Source organism: Athene cunicularia (genome assembly GCF_003259725.1).
Source record: "Athene cunicularia isolate RWA chromosome 2 unlocalized genomic scaffold, athCun1 chr2_part1, whole genome shotgun sequence".
NCBI classification, from domain to species: Eukaryota; Metazoa; Chordata; class Aves; order Strigiformes; family Strigidae; genus Athene; species Athene cunicularia.
The window spans coordinates 83,580,373-83,600,714 of NW_020799095.1; the positions used below are offsets into that span (position 1 = coordinate 83,580,373).

The window sequence follows — 20,342 nt, forward strand, 5'->3', positions numbered from 1 at the left end:
GCATTCAGTTAGCTTCATCAGAAATCACCTGAAACAGTAAGCTAAACTATATTACACTAATTAAAGTAACAGCTGCAATACTAAGATAAATTTGAAAGTAAAAGTTACCAAAAAGGTACTTGCAAAGCAAAGTAAGTTTAAGGCAGATGAGACAGCTTTACAAATTCAATTAAGTAGTGACCAAAAAAACCTGGGGTGATATAAGTCCATCCTGGAAAAATACAAATATGAAGTAGTTTGAAGGTAGAGGTGTTGAATTGTCAAGTTATACAAGGCAATTCACAGTATACAATTAAATTTTCAAATGTTGTTCTCTAAAACAACCTTAATACTAAGAATTATGTACTACATTTTATCAAAACTACAGTAAAAGGAGCAGCATTATCAGTCTAGTTAAATTTCCTTATATGTATTCTACAATATGAAAAATTTTTCCTTGAGAAGCAGAGATAGTGAAGCTTGATTCCCTAAGAATTTGTGGATGTTTGGGTTGTGTGTACTTTAAGGCACTAAACTTCTTCCAATTTTACTGCAGTCATGCCCCCCTTCTGATTCCACTGACATTCACCCCCACTCTCCCACTCAACCTCTAATTCTCCTTGTTAGCAATCCACATAGTATTTCTACCCCCTAAGTGGCAGCAGTGCACAACATGCACTTGCTGCCTGACCAACCCACACCTAAATGGAACAGACAACTACTGAACTCATACTATAATTGCTCAGTGAGGAGAGAATGTCAGTTTATTTTTTTTCTGCCTAGTCACTGGCTTTCACTAATCTTGTAGAAAATTTTGCATCTTTGAAACTTGACTCCTACATTCGATTTGACTGCAATCGTCCAAATGTTCTCAAGTGGGAACAGAGGCAGATGGGCAGTGCAATGACATAAGCCTTATTTCCTTAGGAAGTCATGCTAAAAATAAAGAAACACTAAATTTATTTTTGTTTAAGCTAATTGATTTCCTTGTGAGGCAAAGAACAACAAAATTGTACATCTTTTCTGTTTTACCACAGTAGAGCTATAGCTTTATTACCAAATGCTGTGTAGAATTCAAGTTGCCATAAGTTAACCCTTTCAAAAGTCTTAACGAAAAATTTACACACACAGAATTCTGATACAAACTGATGCAATGTCTTTAAAATATTATCTTCCCTCTTTCTTCCCAATGTGAGGTATTTTGAGACAGAAAAAACACAACTTGAGCTTCCATTTATATAATGTGTATAAACATACAGCAAATTTTTCATCATCTGTTATACGTTTTGAGACTTAAATGTGGGATATAAATTCTTCATAATATTTGCTGAAGATTTATCTGTTGAATTATTGCACTTTAATTCAAACACATCAGCTCTGAAAAGTTACTGAATCATTCTGTAACCTTTTAAAGTGGAAAAAGGTAACCAAAAATTTGACCTACATAGAAACCAAATTCAAGGCTCAAAAGAATTCATCAGGGACAATGTAGCTGTGTCCTCTTAAAGTCCTTGGCAGCTCAGCATGCTAGAGCTGCAGAATTTTGCTCTGCAACTCAGTTAAACAGTGTTTCCAGCATTTATTTACTCACCAGCATGATAAAGTACCTTAAACATAAATAACCAGATGACCTATATTCCTCATTTCACAACATATGACATGCACCATATTTTAAGTCAATAAAAGACAACACTCACCAGACCAGCCATTCAACTTTTTCATCAAGAAAGAGAGCCCTTCCTTGTAAGGAGATTAAGCTTTCCATTGGTGCAGCTAACAAGCAAACACTTTAAAACTGTAGGTAATTTCTCTTCCTTACTCTGCAATATAACTAAAATGATGTCATTTCAATCTTTCACTCACTATGGATTGCTCTGTTGATGATCATCTTCATAACAAAACTCTTTACGTTAAAAAGTCTAACTCTCCTGTCAGGAGGACAGAAAGGAAAGGTCTTAAGGAAAGACCCCTCCTCCCCATTTTGGTGTGCCCTACCAGGGAATTCTGCTATTCTGAGAACTGATGATAAACTACAGTGGAGTAAACCCCAAGAGAAAAGGGACAACTGAAACAATAGCACTGTAGCAAAACTCCCTCTTCACAAACAACTGAAGGAAACATCTGTAGGTTTTGCCCTTGCGCTGTTCTTGAAGTTCTTAAAGCTTCTTTTATTTTAACACCTGCAGGGCTGGGGAGACAGTGTGCCAGCACTTCCATTATCACCACTTTTTGAGAACTCACCATTAAAACTGGGATTATTATTCATACCCCAAATAAGTGGAAGATATTTGCAGCAACACCTTTTTTTTTCTGCCTTTTGGAGAATTTATATACAGATTATTCAGCATTTCTATGAACAGAATGACTATGTAAGAAGGCCATGTAGATGCTTTGTGTTGCACATTTAATCTTACCATTACAGAAAAACTTGAGGGCTTCATGGTGTACACAAGTTTTCCAGTGATTTTCTACAATTCCAAACACTCACATTTGTAAGCTGCTGCCATCACCCATAAAAGGATACTTTCAGTTACTCTTCATTGCCTCTGCTGACCATATTCCAAGTTTACTGACTTTCCATGAAAATTTCATGTACTCTGCAACTGCTTGGCTTGCTGCAAAATTTGCCTTGTCATAGATTTGCAATTCAACTTTGCGACTTTCTTTTTGGATGTGAAATGATTGGGTTTTTTTGAACTGGCAAGAAAATGTAGTACATTTTAATAAGGATATATATCTAAAAAGTAATGTTTGTATGTAAGCAAAATATATACATGTACCTTTTTCATGTATATTTGAGTGGAAGAGCACAGTAAAACTCGGTCTATCAGTAACAGTCTTAAAACCCTAATTTAAAACTAATGGAAATGTTCTCAGATCCACTAACTAGTATTAGAAATACATCTTCCTTGAGAAAGACTGAAGTACACAGACAAGCACAAGCAGATTTTGTAAGAACAAGGAGCTGATTACATCTGTATATGAGAGGATGTACAGGATAAATACTTAGTTTAATATGTTTTATTATGTTATTTGCAATTTTCTACTAAGAAAGTAGTTACTAGGACTTGGCTGGATATCTCTGAAGTGTTCTTTCATCAACAGTAATGCTTTAAAAATTTTGTTGACAAAAGGAATTATATTTTAGTCAAAATAATGATGTGTTCCCATAGTACATTCTCCAAAGCTCCCTATGCAGCTACAGTTTATTGTATATCAAAATGGTAAGTTGAAAGAATTGAACAAATACAGCATACGTTCAGGAAATCTATTTTCAGTGCAATACCTTCACCAGATGATGCATCATGCTTATACCAGGAGTGCATATGCACTTCCAGAAATTCATAGCACAGTGCAAGTGAATTTCCTTTTTGTATACTAGTTCATCATTTCACTTCCTTCCCCTCCAACTCTGGGACTGTACACCTTATGCAATCTGTATCACCAGAGAACTTTAGAATAGAAGTTAAAGAGGTTTACAGCTTTGTGAGTATGTTTAAGAGAAAAGTTTTGCAGGAATATGTTGCATTTATAACAAGTAGAATTGTAGACCTGAAGTAATTTATGTTGGAAGAGATCTTGAGAGATCACCTAAACTCTTGTTCAAGGAACAGCCACCATCAAAGCTGGATGAGAGTGTTCAGAGTCTTGTCATACTGAGTTCTGAGGTTCTCCAAGGATGAAAATACCTCCACCTTTCTGTCAATGTGTACAACGGGTTAACTAATGTCAGTGTGATTTCTTTTCCCATCACCTTTTGAGCATTTCCTTTGCTGTAACTTGTGTCCATTGGCTCACATGTTTTTGCTGTGCACCTCGAAGAAGAGTTGGCTCCATATTCTTGATAACCCTCTTCTGGCAGAGTAAGGCAACAGTGTGACACAACACCTTCTCACCCCCACCCCAGCCTTCTGGTTCTCTCTCATACATCATACACTCACATCTATGAATAACTAGACAGATTTATCTCACCAATCAATGTATGACTCTACATATAAGATTTATAATGCCTCATCTGTCAGTAAGTTTTTCTTACTGACTGATACTATATAACCTTATCACTTAGAAAAGTGTTTTACAATAATCTCCTTTCTGGTTAGACAGAAAATTTCACAGCTAATCTTTTCTGTTAGGCCACAGACTCTACTCTAAAAAACTACCAAAACACTTGTTCCTACGCAGTCTGCTGTTCCAAACCAAACAGATATCTTTAGTTTATTTAATTATGGAGTGAACAAGAGACACTGAATACAGTTTAAGTAGCAAGACCCTCCACACCGCTTGATCAGGTTACTTTTCCTAGCCAATAATCCAGTTACTTTTTCTCTTAAGACAGTACTTTATATACATAAATTTATATATTCTTATTAACGAGTACCCTTTCCACTCAGAAAATTGTGTTCAAAAAATAAAGGCATTAAGAGGGCCAGCATCAGATATATTAAAACACCCCAAACTATTCCATCTATAGTATAAAAAAAAAAAAGTTTTAAAAATCATAAGCCCTTAAACATGAATTTACAAGGCCAAAAATAAGCTGTTCCTCATACAAAGGAGAAATTGGTCCCACACAGGCAACATGAATAAGATTATCCTGAACCTCAACGAAACCTGTTTGTTTCAGTAACCCTTTGCATCTAACACCTTGTCTGAAAGAAACACCAGCTTGCTTTAACGAGACAACATTCAGTTAGGGGGCAAGCGTGGATGTTCTCAACAACGCATGGTCTTCCCACAAAACCAGATTAAAACCTAAAATCCCTAAAGAGGAAAGAGTGGAGGATACTCTTCCCTTTTCATAGTGGCTGGTGGAAAACCATGTAGCTTCCTGTAGCTGGGTTCTTGGAGGTTAAGAGCATTAAAGAACACAGTAGTTTTCAGGTTTTCTTTCTTGTCATTCATTCACTTTCATTTCTCATTGCACTCTGAAGTGTGAACATCTGTATCACACTTCAGGCAACAGAAAATCCTTGAGAAAAAGGAAAGGAACATAGAGGGAAATTTAGAGCTCCTTAAATACTACTTGGTTACGTGTCTTTATGTTTTCATGGCAAACCTTGGACCTTGGCATTTTAAGTTCACCAAGTGTTTAAAATGCATATTACCAAAACATCTGTATCTACAGATTTTTAATTTACAAGAAATACTTGAACATAACGAAAGAAGCAAACTTATTTTAGTCATTTAAATTTTCACTTATTTACTTGAAGGTAAAGGGTAAGATAGTTTCTTTCAAATTTTTTTTGTGTGTGTGTGTGTTCTTGTAATAGCTCACTGGTGAAGAATCCTACACATGAACTACTGAGTGTGATAAGCATTTTTTGTTTTTTTTTCTTAAAGATCTCAATACTGAGACCCAGAACTTGCACTGGGAATGTATAGTTCAGTCTTTCAAGACAAAACCTATCTGATACAAGATCAAGCATGTCAGAGTACTTGATTCCAAAATGTAATCAGTCTATTGTCCCAGTTAAAGCCAACTTAACTTGAAGGTTATTGCTTAAAACAAAGATATTTTGCAACTTTCCAACCTGGTCTTTAAACAGTGTCATTGTAGTCTTTTGCCCTTAAATGACACAGTAACATACAGATTGTATTAGTGTCATGGAAAGGCAAATCAGTAATGAAGACTTGTTCCTCTACACCAGCAAGGCTTTCCTTACTCCATATTCAGCAACTGTAGTGGTACCTTCATCAAGACAGACTGCAACAGTGGTAATCTTCAGGTAAAAAGGAGAAACTGCAATCAAAAAGAATTCCCTGTAGAAATCCATCAGCCTGCCTTTAAAAATAACCAGGTGGTTTTTAAACCTGTTCCACTGAAAGAGAAGGATTTTTCTCAAAGGCAACCTCTTCCAGGAGCTCTATGCAGGCTACCTATCAGGACAGCAGATGGTCAGGATGGATTTATGCCAGGTAGCCTGTTGGTATGACATAACTTGAAAAAAAAGCCCAACAAATTAAAGCAGCTTTTCCACAGAGATAGCTTTAAAAATAATAAAGCCTCATAACAGAACAATTTATTTTCTATTTTAAAGGAAAGCCATAAGACTTCATAACTCTTCCGTAATGTATGTCTCAGTGTTTAAAGATATCTGAAGATATGTAACCTCACAAAACAGAGAGACATTTTCTACTTTACTTAAAATAAGAAATGTAGTAGGTCAGTAGCAGCTGGTCTTCAAAGAAGAAAATGCATATTTCTCAAGAAAAATATCTTCAGGGAAACTGAAGAAAGACTAGGGAAAGACAATTCTAACTGAAAAACAGTTATCAAATAAGTGACCTACTAATTAGTATGTTTAATCTCAATATTATTCCTGAAATAATTTTAAAAACAAAATCATAGTAGTATCATATACATATGCATGCAGGGCATGGGATAAATATAGTTATGACAACACATAATCAGAAGATAGACTAGATTACCTGTTCTGAACTGCTGAGGCATAGTCATAACAAAGCATGGTATAGCACCGAAAGCAACCTGTGAGACTTCAGGAGGCTCAGTGTGGGCTCCATGTCTGAGTTAGTGTTAATTTTTCACTGGCAGTAGCAGTCAGATGAGATGCACAGCAGCAGGGCAACAAAAAGGAGAAAGAACTGACAGGGCTCCTTTCTTCACAAAGGCTAAGGAGCCCTGGGCTAAACAAAAATCCTCTTCAAGTCCTCTTCAACACTATCTTTGATAACAGGTTTTGTATGCAGCTGTGATTTGAGATAGTTGTCTTAGATAGGCAAACCTATTCATGCCCTGTGAATAAAGCTCTATTTAATATATGTTAATTTAGGATTAGAGCAATTTTTTGTCTATAATACATATGTAATAGACAGCTCCAATCTTTTCTGCAGACACTAATCTGAGAGAGAAAAATTGCTTCCTTTCACTATGTCTGAGCCTCAATTTGTACTTGAATGTGAAAGTACCTTAGATAATTTGGGTAGCAGCAGTCAAGCTACACCAAACACAAGACTCACAAGCTTGCCCTGGCTTTCTGTAGTTCACCTCAGCGCATGATTTGCTCTATTTTCTAATTTTCTTTTTCCCAATCAGAGTCTGAAAGATATATCTCAATTTCAGTTAGAAGCCTGAATATTCACATAAAGCACATTAAAACAATCACTGGGTTTTTCTGAGAAACACTGTAATGATTGACAAAATACTCTTGACCCTCATCTCCAGCATGCTCATTTAAAGTATTTAACAGTAAACATAGTTCTAGGTGTTAACACGTTCATACAGTACATTTAAAGAAACAGAAGAAAGAATGTTAATTGATATGTTTTATTCTCTCTAAACTAAAAGCTGTTCCACATAATTTGTTTTCTAAATTGTGTACTGTTTTATAGAAAGAAAATAGAACTTGATTGATTCCCTTAAGTGAGTAAACACAGCATGGAATAAAATCGATTATTAAGAAAATAATTATACATGGTATTTTCAGAAGGCAATAAAATGTATATAAGGGAAATTAATGCACATGTATGTAACTGCCAGTAGTGGTGGCTTCTACAGTTCTGATACCCACCAAGGTTCCAAGCATGCCTTGATAGGATTAGGCACACAGCAAGTCTTGTTATACAAGTTTTACCTGTGTATTTGTCTCAAAAAGCACTATATTACAACAGATCAGTCTGAAGGCAGGTCTATCTTGGACCACTTGTTTTGACAAAAAGGACTTAAGACCTTACCCAGGGGCTGAAGTGAAACAGTTGAAAACTATACCCCACCCCTGAAAAGCTGATGGCAGCCTGAAAAACAGAGAAGAGCCATATCCTCTGCTAACTGCAGCTTGCACAGTCTTGAGCTTCATATACAGAAACTGACATTTCTGTGAATATATTTAGTTTACAAAACCAAGCAGCTGCATGTTTATAATTAAGATTTGAGGTCCCAGACATAACAATACAGCAGTTAAAAATCAGGATCTTGCAGTTCTTAGCTAGTACCTTCCCAAAAACGTTTCAGATTTTTTTCATACCAAAGTTATTAACTAGTTATAATTAGCATTAACTAACACCTTTTTTGATAGTCTCAATCTGGAAGCTAGGTGGTAAAAAGACAGCCCTCTAAAGACAATGTATATTAGACTGTGAGAAGCTATGCCTGGCTCTCCTCTAATGAAAAAGAAATACTGAAATTGCAAACCTGTTTTTTCCATAACATGTTTCAATTATGTCAACTCAAATCCACCTAAGACCAGCATGGCAAAGTAGGTAGGTTGGCTTTAAAAGATATATCAGTACACTGCAAGGTGTTTTATAGTTGATATCTAAATATTTCTCAAGTGTGGCAGAAGTCCAAGACAAGTATCCATATTTAATACCAAAGATATGCAAGTTAAACTTTTTTTCTTATAAAATAGATTTAGCTGATAGGGTAAAATTCCTTCTTTCAATAAAGCATTTAGGTAAAGACCTTACTATGCATATATAGCTGACTTTATTTTACATCTTTCAACAAGTGGAGCGAGGCAAGTAATATCTATAAAAGAAGAAAAACTGGAATGTGGACTGACAAACTGTCGAAAACTTCAGTGCAGAGAAGAAACTTTTTTTATTTATATGGTTACTGTATATTTTACCTCAATTGTTCAAAAGGAAAGAATCAATGACCATTTTACTTCACAGGGAAGTAAAGGGATCATTCACTCCATGCATTACGTTCTCCATCCAAAACACACACACTTTCAACTTAAATTCATCAGATTTATGTAAACACTTTTTCAGTTACCTGCAGAGTATCAAATATTATAAACATATGCAGGAAACCAAGAATATGTTGAGGATAAGACATATACAAAATTTGGTTTATGAGGTAATAACAGTAATCTTCTCCAGAGTAATCTCAAAATAAATGAACGTGCTATTTTCAAAATTAGAACATCCTATTCTCACTAAGAAACAGCATAAAAGCAGGCTTTCCCACTCCATTCTCAGCAGGCATAGGATAGTTTAAACAGGAAGGAATGGAAAAAAAAAATCTACAGGGGAAAAAAAGAAAAAGGAAAATAAAAGAAAAAACCAACATACTAACTGGCAGGACACAATCCACCAGTCATAGAACACAGCATGGGAACTTAGTTTTCTGTCTACCGTTTCTACCATCATCATCTCCTCTCACAGCCTGCCTCTCATTATTTTTAATCAGAAAATACTTCTAACAGGGTATAATCTGTAAATGTTAAAACACAAGAAAGACATGGCTTCCTATCTGTGACTATTCACAACATTTAAAGGCATCACTTTTATATATTACCATAGCTATTACGGACACTACTAGTACCCAGTCAGAAAAATAGAAAAAAAAATTTAAAACACCACAGTGACAAACTCCAAATGTTACATGTTAATTTTTCCCTTCTTTCATAGAAACCTCTCTGCTGTAATGTAGTAACAATATTATTGTATTAATATTTGAAGAAAACAGTTTAAATCCAGTTTAAAGATACAGTTAGTAGTTGCCCACTATCACAGAGGTAGATGAGACCTACCAGCTTCCATTAATACATTGCTTCTCAAAATACATCTTGCCTTAAAGTTACTAGCAATCACTAGAAACCATTTTCCTTTTTTAACATTACAAATTAATTTTGTACAATTTTAAATTTGTACAATTTTTACATTTTAATACACAGTATTCTCCCCAGCTGAAAGTTTTACAGTAGCTGTTTTCTCTTTGAGACTGAAAAATCATTGACTTTGCACATTATTTCTGAAGTTAATATTGTGTTCATCTGAAGTTAGTCATTAAGAAATGCCCCGGTAAGGTAAGAGTGAAGCCATATATAAAACGTAATATACAAGCAAACAAATAATCAGCACACAAAGATGGGTGCTTCAAGCCCTGGAAGCAAACTTAGCACTGGTTAGACCAATACAGGGAAGAACAAAATTGATCCTCAAGGAATACAGCAAAAATGCCTCGAGGCAAAAAGCAGACTGCCTTTAGAATAGCAATCTACAGTTCCTCTGAGGAAGGAGACTAATGATCATCAGCATTATTATGTTCTACTGTTTACTCAAATGCATTACCTCTTTCAGCTGATGAGGCAGAACATAAGTGAACTCTTAAAAGACTTCAATAAGTCTCACCACTACCCCCACCCACCAAAAAAGGAAAAGTTTGTAACAGGTAGGAAAGTGTTGCAGAAGCTACTAGGAAACAGGATATTACAGTTATGAACAGGCATGCCTTAATAGATTCTCTAATTTTACTGCAAACTTAACTGCTGAGAATTGTTTATAGATGAAGGGATGGTTTGTTTTTAACTTGTCATTTTGTATCATGGCATTTGCAGTTTAGCAATTTGTCAAAATGAAGCTTATTCAAACAGAAATCTGTTTGAAATCATTTTAATATTATAACCAATGATGACTGTTTTATACTAAAGCTGTTGGGGGGGAGGAGGGTTTGTGTGTTTTTAAAAAAATCTAAGTAGGCAATAAGTTGTTCGAAGAAGTCCTTACCTCCTCTGTGGACTACGGTTCTGAGAGAACTCTGAATCACTGTCCTTTGATGTTGGAGAGCCCTTATATGTATAAAAAACATCCTCCGTTTCAGTAATATAACTAATCTCATTTGTAAGGTTATCTACAGATGAGTGTCGTGGTTTACGAATTTCATGACGTAGTCTAGGACTCCGCCTTAAAAATAAGGAACACAAACACAAGTTCTAAGATCAGAATAATTGAAACTTTATCATAGATTGCAAAAGGATAGAAATTCCACTATGTGCCAAAATCTTTGTGACAGGCCTACAGGTTTTACTTTAAATACTAAATTTTTAAACATTTTGTATGGTATAATAGGCAATCACATGCTGCTAGGTTCAGTACACTGAACTGATGTTTTTTCCCCATTTCTCTAAAATGCTATCTATATTGTTAAAGTTCTAATCATAGGATAATCCAGGTTGGAAGGGACCTATGGGGGTTATCTGAGTTCAACCTCCTGCTCAAAGCAGGGTCAACTGAGATGAGATCATGCTGCTTAAGGCTTTATCCAAAAGACCTCAAAAGATCTCAAGACTTGAAGGATGGAGACTGCACAGCTTCTCTAAGCAACCTCTGCTCAACTGTCCTTGTGGTGGAGCAGTTTTTCATTAAGGCCAGACAGAGCATCTCTTGTTCAACACATGGTTGTTGCTTCATGCTCTCATCATGCAACACTGAAAACTCTGGCCTCATCATCTAGTTAGCTGCCTCCTAAGTATTGCTAGGTCGTTATTAGGCTTCTGGGAAACCCTTTCTTCTCCAGGCTGAGTAAGTGCAGTTGTATCGGCCTCTCCTTATAGGGTAAGTGCTCCAGCCTTCTGACTAGCTCGGTGGCTGGTAACCTTTGCTGAGCTCACTCTAGTTGGTCAGTGTCTTTGTTTCTCTCATTCTACTATCTATGGTTCTGTTAATACTGCCAGGTTGCTGTGGACTTCTCTGCTGCCAGGGCACACCAGACAGCTCATGTACAACTTGCTACCTACAAAGATTACCAGGTCCTTTTGCAGAGAGTTTCATCACAAACAATACTGTTGCACTGGGTTCTTCCTTCCCAGGACTTTGTATTTGTCTTCACTGAATTTCTTACAGTTCCTATTGGCCCATTTCTCCGGACTATTAAGGTCGCTTTGGATAGTAGCCCTGCCCCCAAGCTTATTAACTCATCTCCCCAGTTTGGTATAATCTGAAAACTTTGAGCAAACACTCCATTGCCTCCTCCAGGTCATAAAGATGTTAAGCAGGACAGGTCCCAAGCTAGAATCCTGCAGTACTCCACTTGTTATTGGCCTCCAGGTAGAGAATGACTCGTTAACAACTCCTCTGAGTCCAGTCATCCAACCATTATTTTTTTTTTTAAACCATCTTCTTGTTCACCTTTTCAGAACATAATGTCTTGACTTGGATATAAAATTTTGGCAGAGTATCAAAAGCCTTGCTAAAGTTGAGGTGACACCCACTCTTTTGTCACCATACATATTTTCAGAATAACAATGACTAAATATATAGGTATACACTACATAATTACTCTGCTACAGTACACACAACTAGAAAAGTAAGAGGCTGGAAGGTATAGGAAAGGCTGAAACTGGATTTACCAATTAGGGGTAACAGGAGGTGATCGAGAAGGAAGGCTTTTGGTCTCTAGATGCTCAACAGATAAAGATCGTCTCATAGATGGGTTCCAAACCATCCCACCTATAACTTTTCTGCAGTGCTGGCTGTTTACAGACCTGAAAAGAAATAAACTGTATGTGAAATATTTTGCATAGAAAGCAAATGGAATAAAATGAAAGCAAATTTTATAGTTCATGTGTTTTAAAGAGTTCCCTGTGTTTACCCCTCCTTATTTATGCATTTATATTCTGACAGACCCATTTGCTGTCCTTCGCTTGTGACAATAAAACTATTTGTTAATCCCTGACACAATGCTAATCACAAGCCTGGGTAAAAATAACTTTTTTCTGAGAGTTATTTTTAACCCAATTGTGTTTAAGAAGATGGAGGGGAAAACAGGAAATTTGGTATGTCCTATTGGCACTGAACTGAGTGCCTGACAAAACATGGTTCAGATACAGGCAAAAGATTTTAGGTGTTCCCTGCTAAAACTTATAAAGGGGTAACAATTCACTAATGGCTTCACTGAGCACAGCACTACTTTGGCCAACTACCTGCTGCCTCAGCAAATAAGAGCTACAACAGACCACTCATTATTTCCAGAAGGAAGCCTCATTTGAGTGATGTGTTCCTTACAGGAAGAAACTGTCATAGTATTATATAGGAATAAACCATCTGACATGAAAAGGGGATCTCCAGGTTGGGACTGCTTCTTGTGACAAGAACCTGACAAGGTAAGAGTTGCATCAGAACCAGAACCTCATCTAGGAAAACAATAAAAATACCTTACTAATGGAATTTTACATTATAAAGAAATTTTTGAAGTAGATCAAAACAGAGATAAACTAACTTTTATGTATCTTTTTTACACAGCATTCCACAAAACAAGCAGAGATAAGCTGCTCATCCTCAAGGTTACAGGCCTAGGATTTCTCATGGAAAAGAAGTAACTTACAAATTACAGAGAAACCACCTTTGGATCACTAAGTCCTAAGTCCTCCATAACGGGAGGCTGTGATAGCAGAATATGCAAGGACTTTACTACAGAGCTGAAATGTCACAATTTTAAATAGCATAAAAAAAGTTGTTTATGCTGTGGATATTACTTATGCTAATACCAAACCTTAAGTATGCTTTAGATTGTCCTGCTTTTTGTTTATACAAATAAAAAACAACCCAAACCTTTTTTTACATTACGTATTTTACATATCTTGTTCATGATTTTAAAGCAAATTAATTCCTTCATCTTCTAAACGTGTACTTTTAAATCTCTTCCCAATTTAAAAAATGAAGAGGGAAAACGTAATATGTGGTTTCTACATATAAAAATCAGTTACCCATGTATGTTTTTAAGCTTAGTAGTCCATGAACTTAGGAAAAGCTTTTGCCTGTATTATCTATTCTATTTCTGTAAGTCTTCTGAATACCAGTGACAAGGCACCAACTGCTCTGGTCTACAAAAACAAAGACTTCTTTCAAAGAAGTCTTACATGAGCAGAGCAGAGAGGGAAAGTGGGAAAAAAAGGATATTTTACAAAAAAATGCATCACGAAGAATTCCGCATATTTTGCATTAATCAGCTTTCCTTTTTTACAAGTGCCTGTTCATGCATTTTCCAATGCAGGTGACTTTTGAGGTGCAGTGTAACTCGTGTGATGGAAGCCAGAGCCCTAAACGCAAACCTCTAACCCTGACCACTTTAACAAGATATTCTCTTGATATTTCAGTTAAGGTCCATAACAAATTATCTCCTGAACTCCAAGTAGCTGCTTTTCAGATGTCAAATACAAGGATATTTCTCAGCAAACATACTGAGAGGCTGCCAATGACTTTCTGGAATGGGCTGTAATATCTTGAGGTGACAGTTACTCCCAGCTATTACTGAGGTTATACTTTGTGAAAAAATAGGTACATTTTCAGCTTTTCAGCAAGAAATAAGAAAGTGCCTAGGAGACATTATTCAGTGTTCAGTCCAAAGATGTTGAATGAACTTACCTCGCAGAATCTGGGAAATCTGATTCAACCTGCCCTTAGAATAAGGTGATTAATTGAAACCTGGCAGCCTAATTTAAATGGAATTCCACTAGCGCCTTAAGCTAAGAGAAATGAGAAGGGCACAGAGATGTGCAAATAAGGAATTGTACTAAAGGGTTGAAAGAGTTCAACTATTTGAACTGATGCGATAAATGCTAGGATGCCTCACACAAGTGTAAAAGAACATAGTAAAAGAAAGCCACAAATTCCAGAGGAAAAACTGTGATACTTAAGGTGGTAAAACCTGAATGTAACCCTCTTCAAGGCTGACAGAAGTTGAATGAAAAAAACTATTCAAGACAAGTCCATCTTAAAACCTCCAGACTGTATGGTATGGTTAGTGGGGGTTTTGTGTGTGTCTTTTGTTCTGTAGGGGTGGTCTTTTGCTTGGTTGGTTTTGTTTTACTCAATGCAAACTTTTGCTCCCTTTAATAAGGGAAAATGCAAAATCCCTTTTTTGGTTGTGTAGCTTCCACATGAGCTCAGAGCCATCCTTGAAAAGAAACATGGAAGCTCATTTCATAATCACAAATAAGTAGGAAAGTAAAATTTTTCAATATATGACAGATGACTTTGGAAGTGCCTTGTGAACAAGTTTTCTTAAATCTTTTGAGAAAATAATTTACTGAGTGACAGTGACCAAGTTGATAGCAACTACTGAAAGTCGTCCAAAATTACCGTTGCTTCTTACGTACTTTAGCAGTCTCTGATAGTAAAGGTTGCCGAGTTATTTCTTCCTCACATAGATCCTAAATTTCATGCTCGATGCTGGCATAAATAAGGCCAAGGAATGCATTAGTACAGAGGATATAATTAAGCTGATGGAAGATATCACAATGAACAGCTCTCCCTACAGAATCCTTAAGACCCTAAATAAGCAATGCACCAGAGATAATGCCTCAGAAGATAAAAATTACTTGAAAGAAGTCTTTCTTAGTAACTTAGTTCAACAATGAGAACTATCCTGCATGCTACAAGCTACTAAGAAATTGTAACAGCAAATCTGTCAAAAATAAAATGTTAAAAACTGGAATGATACTAAACTGGCACCCTTTGCAATTCATACTGTTCTCTTTCTTAACATAACAAGGGCTGTGCAATGCTTGTATATACATATGTACAGACAAGTATATGGATTTTGAATCTATTGGTAAATTTGAGAGAAAAAGGACTCCAGGACATGATGATCCTACAAGCTTTGAGAAAGTCACCTCCCCTAAACCTTCACTATGGTAAGAACAAGTTCATATCACTCCATAGAGGAGCTCATTCTCAAAATCTGGATCTGCAAAATTTTAGAAAATTAAATTACTGTTTTTACAACTACTTTTTTTCCACTTGCTTTGGGTATGATCTATTGCTAGGTGAAAATATGGAATTCCACTCCAGCAGAAAACATAGTATTTTATCAGCCTTCTTACTGCTGGACAGCCCTCATGGGTTAACTACTTCATTTACAAGAAATATTAGTCCACTTGATATGAATTTCTGTGGTATCTAAAGAAACACGACAGTATGAAAAGTCAGCCAGCCACCAAAGTCTGGGAAGCTATTTGAAGTATGATGACATAATTCAAAAGTTGAATCTTATCCAAACAGGTAAGAGAGAATCAGTCTGACAAATTAAATGTAAAGTTAAAAACTGTTAAGGGAACACACTGCAAAAACTTCACAAACAGAAAATAGAAAAATACTTTTCTAAAAATCACTAGAACAGGTTTCGAGAGTCTAAAGAGACTACAGATGATCAAGCGACTAAAGAACCCTCCAAAATCTCCAAATCCAAAAACCTCTCCAAAACCAAAAAGAACATTCAGAGAAGATTACATAAGACTTTCTTTTTTGTTCATTATTAATATAAAAGATTTTTGATATATTTCATGACAGAATTTTTTTCAGGAGTATGAGGGTGGGGACAGAACATGCGACGATGACGACACATGACATGACACATTTGTAGCTGAATTCCTGATAAATCAAACAGAACAATTCAACATAATGAAAGAAATCACTGGGACTGACACCAAAAACTAAAAGCTTCCAAGATGAAAGGGCAGAACTACTAGAGTATAACCTCCCACTTTAGTGATTTCATCTACTCAAGATTTCAAAAAGATATTTGCAAGGTCACTTAAGCCCATGAAGAAACTAAGGAGCTAGAGAATACAGTCCTCAATTGGAGGAATTACCTGTTCACTTGGGTCATGTCCCCTCTCACAACTTGCGACATAAAAGAGAGAATATGAAAAAAATGTTCTAGATTTATAGGGGAAAAAAGATTAGCAGTGAGGTCTTAGAGGGATATCTGTTTGGGGCTCTTCTGCTCAACATACTCACTAGAGATCTAGAGAAAAGAGTGAACAAAGTTTGCTGAAGATAATCACACAGGATGGCAAAAATAAAGGTCAATTGTGAAGAAATGCAGAAGGAAATCACAGTGTCAAGTGACTAGACAATAAACTGGCAGATGAAGTTTAATGACATTAGGGCCCTGTCGGTGCATACAGGAAGGAACAATCCCAACTTCATTTAGCAAAATGACAGGCGCTGAAATTTTACTTTTGGGGAACTAGATCTTAGATGCCACTATGAAACTACCAGCTCCATGACTAGCAGAACCCAATGAGGCAAATAAAAGATTAGAAGTGTCACAAAAGTGGTATCTCAAATGCTTGGATGTGACAAATTTTTTCATCTCTGTCAGTAATCAGTGGTTGGTATGATGCACTCCAGAAATTGCTCTAACATATTAAAAAGAGTGTGCATATGACACTAAGGGCTAAACAGTTCAAAATAAACATGTTCTGTAAATTCTCTTATCAGATCATTAGCTACATGACATTTTTACTTTCAAGTGGTTTTATACCTCAAACCAAAACAACAAGTTGAAACAATACCAGTAAAACTTACTTATATTCAAACACCTTTTCACGAAATTGTAAGAAAAGTTCTATTCTAATGACACCACACTGCAGAAACTGAACCCACAACTATATAACTTGTCAAATGGTTCACATTCAGACTGGGACACAGCTGTGGGCAGAACTGAATTCTGCCACTTCAACTTCAGCTATCACTCACACAAATCCTCCCAATCCCATTACAAAGCAAACACGCTTTCGCACAATACTTACTTTGCTGGATTTCTAGAACCCAGGGTCCAATAATGTGACAGTATCTTTTTTTCATGAGGTAGTGACTTCTTTGCCTGAAAAAATGTGTGATGCTCTACACAAGATTTCCATAGATTTTTGCATGCTCTGTAATTTAACATGTTGAAGGCAACAATATGCTCTCTGGATTCATTCTGTAACAATAGGTAATACCATGTTTCAATATATACAAGCAGATCAAACACTGTAAACAAGCTCATAAACAATAAAATTACTTTTAGCTTAAATAGGAAAAATGCATTTAGGAAATAAAACAGCTTATAGTAGACTGTGAGCTGGCGATGGCTAAAATAACCCTGTGACTATATGAAATTCTTAACTGCAAAATGACACTTTAGAAGTTTAAGCAGTACTAATTCTTACAGTGTTAATGAAATATTTAAGCCTAGAGTGGTAAAGATTTTGTATATACAACTGTAATATTAAACAGCTAAATATAGTTTCAGGTTTCCAGTCAGATCCTGACCTCTTATGACAAACAAAACTGTTTAAAACATTCCATTAAGGGTGCCATGTAAAAAGGAAAAAAAAATACCCTCAACCTTTGAATTCAAACTTCAATAATATTTTTTCAAGAGCCCTACTATGCAAAAACCATCTGTTTGACAGTCTTTTAGAATATACTAAAGACGTTAACAGCGGTCCATCTTGGGGGAAAGAAAATAGCTGTCATGGGACTGGAGCTGCTGCTACTCTGTTCAAATCCAATCCTGCTTTCTGAATGATAACATGAGGTCACAACGAGGAGATCTGAAGGAAGCAGAATCCAAACCTTCTGTGTCTTGGCGCAAATTCTTGCTTGTAACTTCAATGCCAAAGTGCCAGTGAAACACAGGAGCAATACAATTGTGTCACCCATGCTTATGCCCTCCTCAACTGTAGCACTTATTGAGCTATTTCAGATCCCAAGAGTTTTGCACACGATAACAGCTTTGGTTAGTTAATACAGATATTGATGCAAAGAAAGTGGAATGAAAAGCAAAGAGGGAGAAGGAAGATAACATGAGACCTGAGTTAATCGCTATCACAGCTCAGCACTTCAGTGAAAAAAAGCAAGTTTTCAATTTCATCAGTCATCTTTTTCAGCTGCTCTGAATTACGACTGAATTTTGACATCTCAGCATATTATTATGCAGGCAACAATCTCAGTAAAGTTCTCTTTCTAGCTTATACTTTGGAGAAAGTCAGGATTTGGGTTGCAAAGCCTTTTTTTAAATTAAGACTCAAAGATCTAATGAAGGTCTTTGTCATACAGTCTAGCAATAAAGAGAGATCCCACCTAGGTAACATCTTGATTTCTAGTTGCCATTGTTCTTTTGTTTGTTGACAGCAACAAACCTGCTGGGAAGTAACTACAGACTATTTTGGCTGCTATACCCAATACATTCTTGTATTCTTTTTATTTCCAGGCAACATTTTACAAATGCCACATTCTTCAAATCACTTTATAGCTAGTTCAGAGAATAATCTATGACTGAAGTAATTATTTTAGAAAACCAATGAGAATTTCAAGACAAAGATAAAAAGGATTTGCCTCAATTTTACACAGGTACTGCAAAACATTTAATGGATTGCAATCTTTCAGGCATGTTTTTCCTCTACCTAGTAAATTATTTTCTTTTTAATTTTTCTAGGAAGTAGGGTTTGTTATTTGAGCTTCATGCATACTGCAACCAATTCATCTTTGTCAGTTCAACATAGTTGCTTCTAACTAGCTTATATAAAGTGTGCAAGCATATTGAAATTTTAATTCAAAATTTCTTGCAGTGTAAAAAGCATATATCATTGAAAGATTTAATGACAAATGGCATTTCTGATATACTCTCTGTTGGTTGAATACCACTTCAGGTGTTTTAGTACTCCAGAAGACAAATAAGAGAAAGTGTATAGATATTTTTGCTGGCCTAGAGCACTGGCCTTCCAGTTGCCACAAAAATTAATTTATCCAAACACCTCAATTATACCTAAAAGCTGTAGCATAAAGATAAGGAATTAAGTGCACCTAATATTCTGGTTTTAAACTTAGGTTTGAAAATAGTAATGAGTCTTGCTGCCTACATCATAAGTGTGTTCTTCCTAACTGTTGTCACAGAACTTTTCACAGAACTTTCTTAGCAGCTTCTAAGTGGGCTAAAAGTTTAAATATGAACTTAAACTAGGACCCATACTTTCAGAAAAACTTGGTCAATTTTTAAATTGACAAAATCTTTTGTTAACATAACTATCTCATTCACTAACAGGCCAACCTGCAAGTCATGTTATTAAATCTGTGCACTGTTCTAAAGGTGAAGAGAGGTCTAGAGGGATCAAAGGATCTAATATGCCCATCATACTTATCAACTCAACTTCCAAAAAGAAAGGTACCTTAATAGTTACCAGGAAATTAGGATTAGAGAATTTGTGGCCATTAAATTAAAGGGAACAATTCTCAGTATCTAAATTGAGTGTCTTGCTATCTCAGCATCAGGGGAGAACTTTGCATCAGATGGATGCTTATTCCATTCACAGAGAATTTGAAAATACCTATAGCATGGCAGGTAAAAATATATTTTAATATGCAGAAAATGAAGTTGGTTTTAGGCATTAGATAAGCACACTGGAAATAAAATTTCATTTCTGAAAGATTTTAAAAGTTGCCTGTAAACCTATTCCTACCTTAAATCTTGCACCCTTCATTAAGTCTAGGTATCATGAGCTTTTATAGCATCAGGCATTCACTGATTCATCAGTCTTGCTCCCTAGTCCTTATGTAGCTCTTCAATAGAAACAGAAATACTGCATATTTCTATCAAGTAGCTGATCAACAGACTGAAGTGGTGGGAGGGTAAAAGAGGAGGTGTGTATCAGGGAGAGAGTAAGATAAGGTGAGTCTTCAGAACAGGGACATAAGGAAATTAAAAAGGAATAAGAGAAATAAGGAGAATAAATCAATGAAACATGGCACATCTCAGATGACTGCAAATTCATAGCCTTTGAGAACCTTCTGTAGATTTTTGTAAAGAAATCTATATATGACATACAAAACTCTGAAATGTTATAGTATTA

At 35.9% G+C, this 20,342-nt stretch overlaps 1 protein-coding gene across 2 annotated transcripts in view; it reads right to left on the minus strand.

Moving 5' to 3' along the window:
- PTPN3 (protein tyrosine phosphatase, non-receptor type 3) overlaps positions 1–20,342 on the minus strand; it is a 173,523-nt gene that overhangs the window by 37,789 nt on the left and 115,392 nt on the right. For both annotated transcript variants that reach the window (XM_026843059.1, XM_026843060.1), the window contains exons 12-14: positions 17,259–17,431; positions 12,072–12,206; positions 10,450–10,626 (exon numbers count right to left, since the gene is read on the minus strand). In XM_026843059.1, coding sequence (XP_026698860.1) covers positions 10,450–10,626; positions 12,072–12,206; positions 17,259–17,431 — 485 coding nt within the window. The remainder of the gene's footprint in view (positions 1–10,449; positions 10,627–12,071; positions 12,207–17,258; positions 17,432–20,342) is intronic.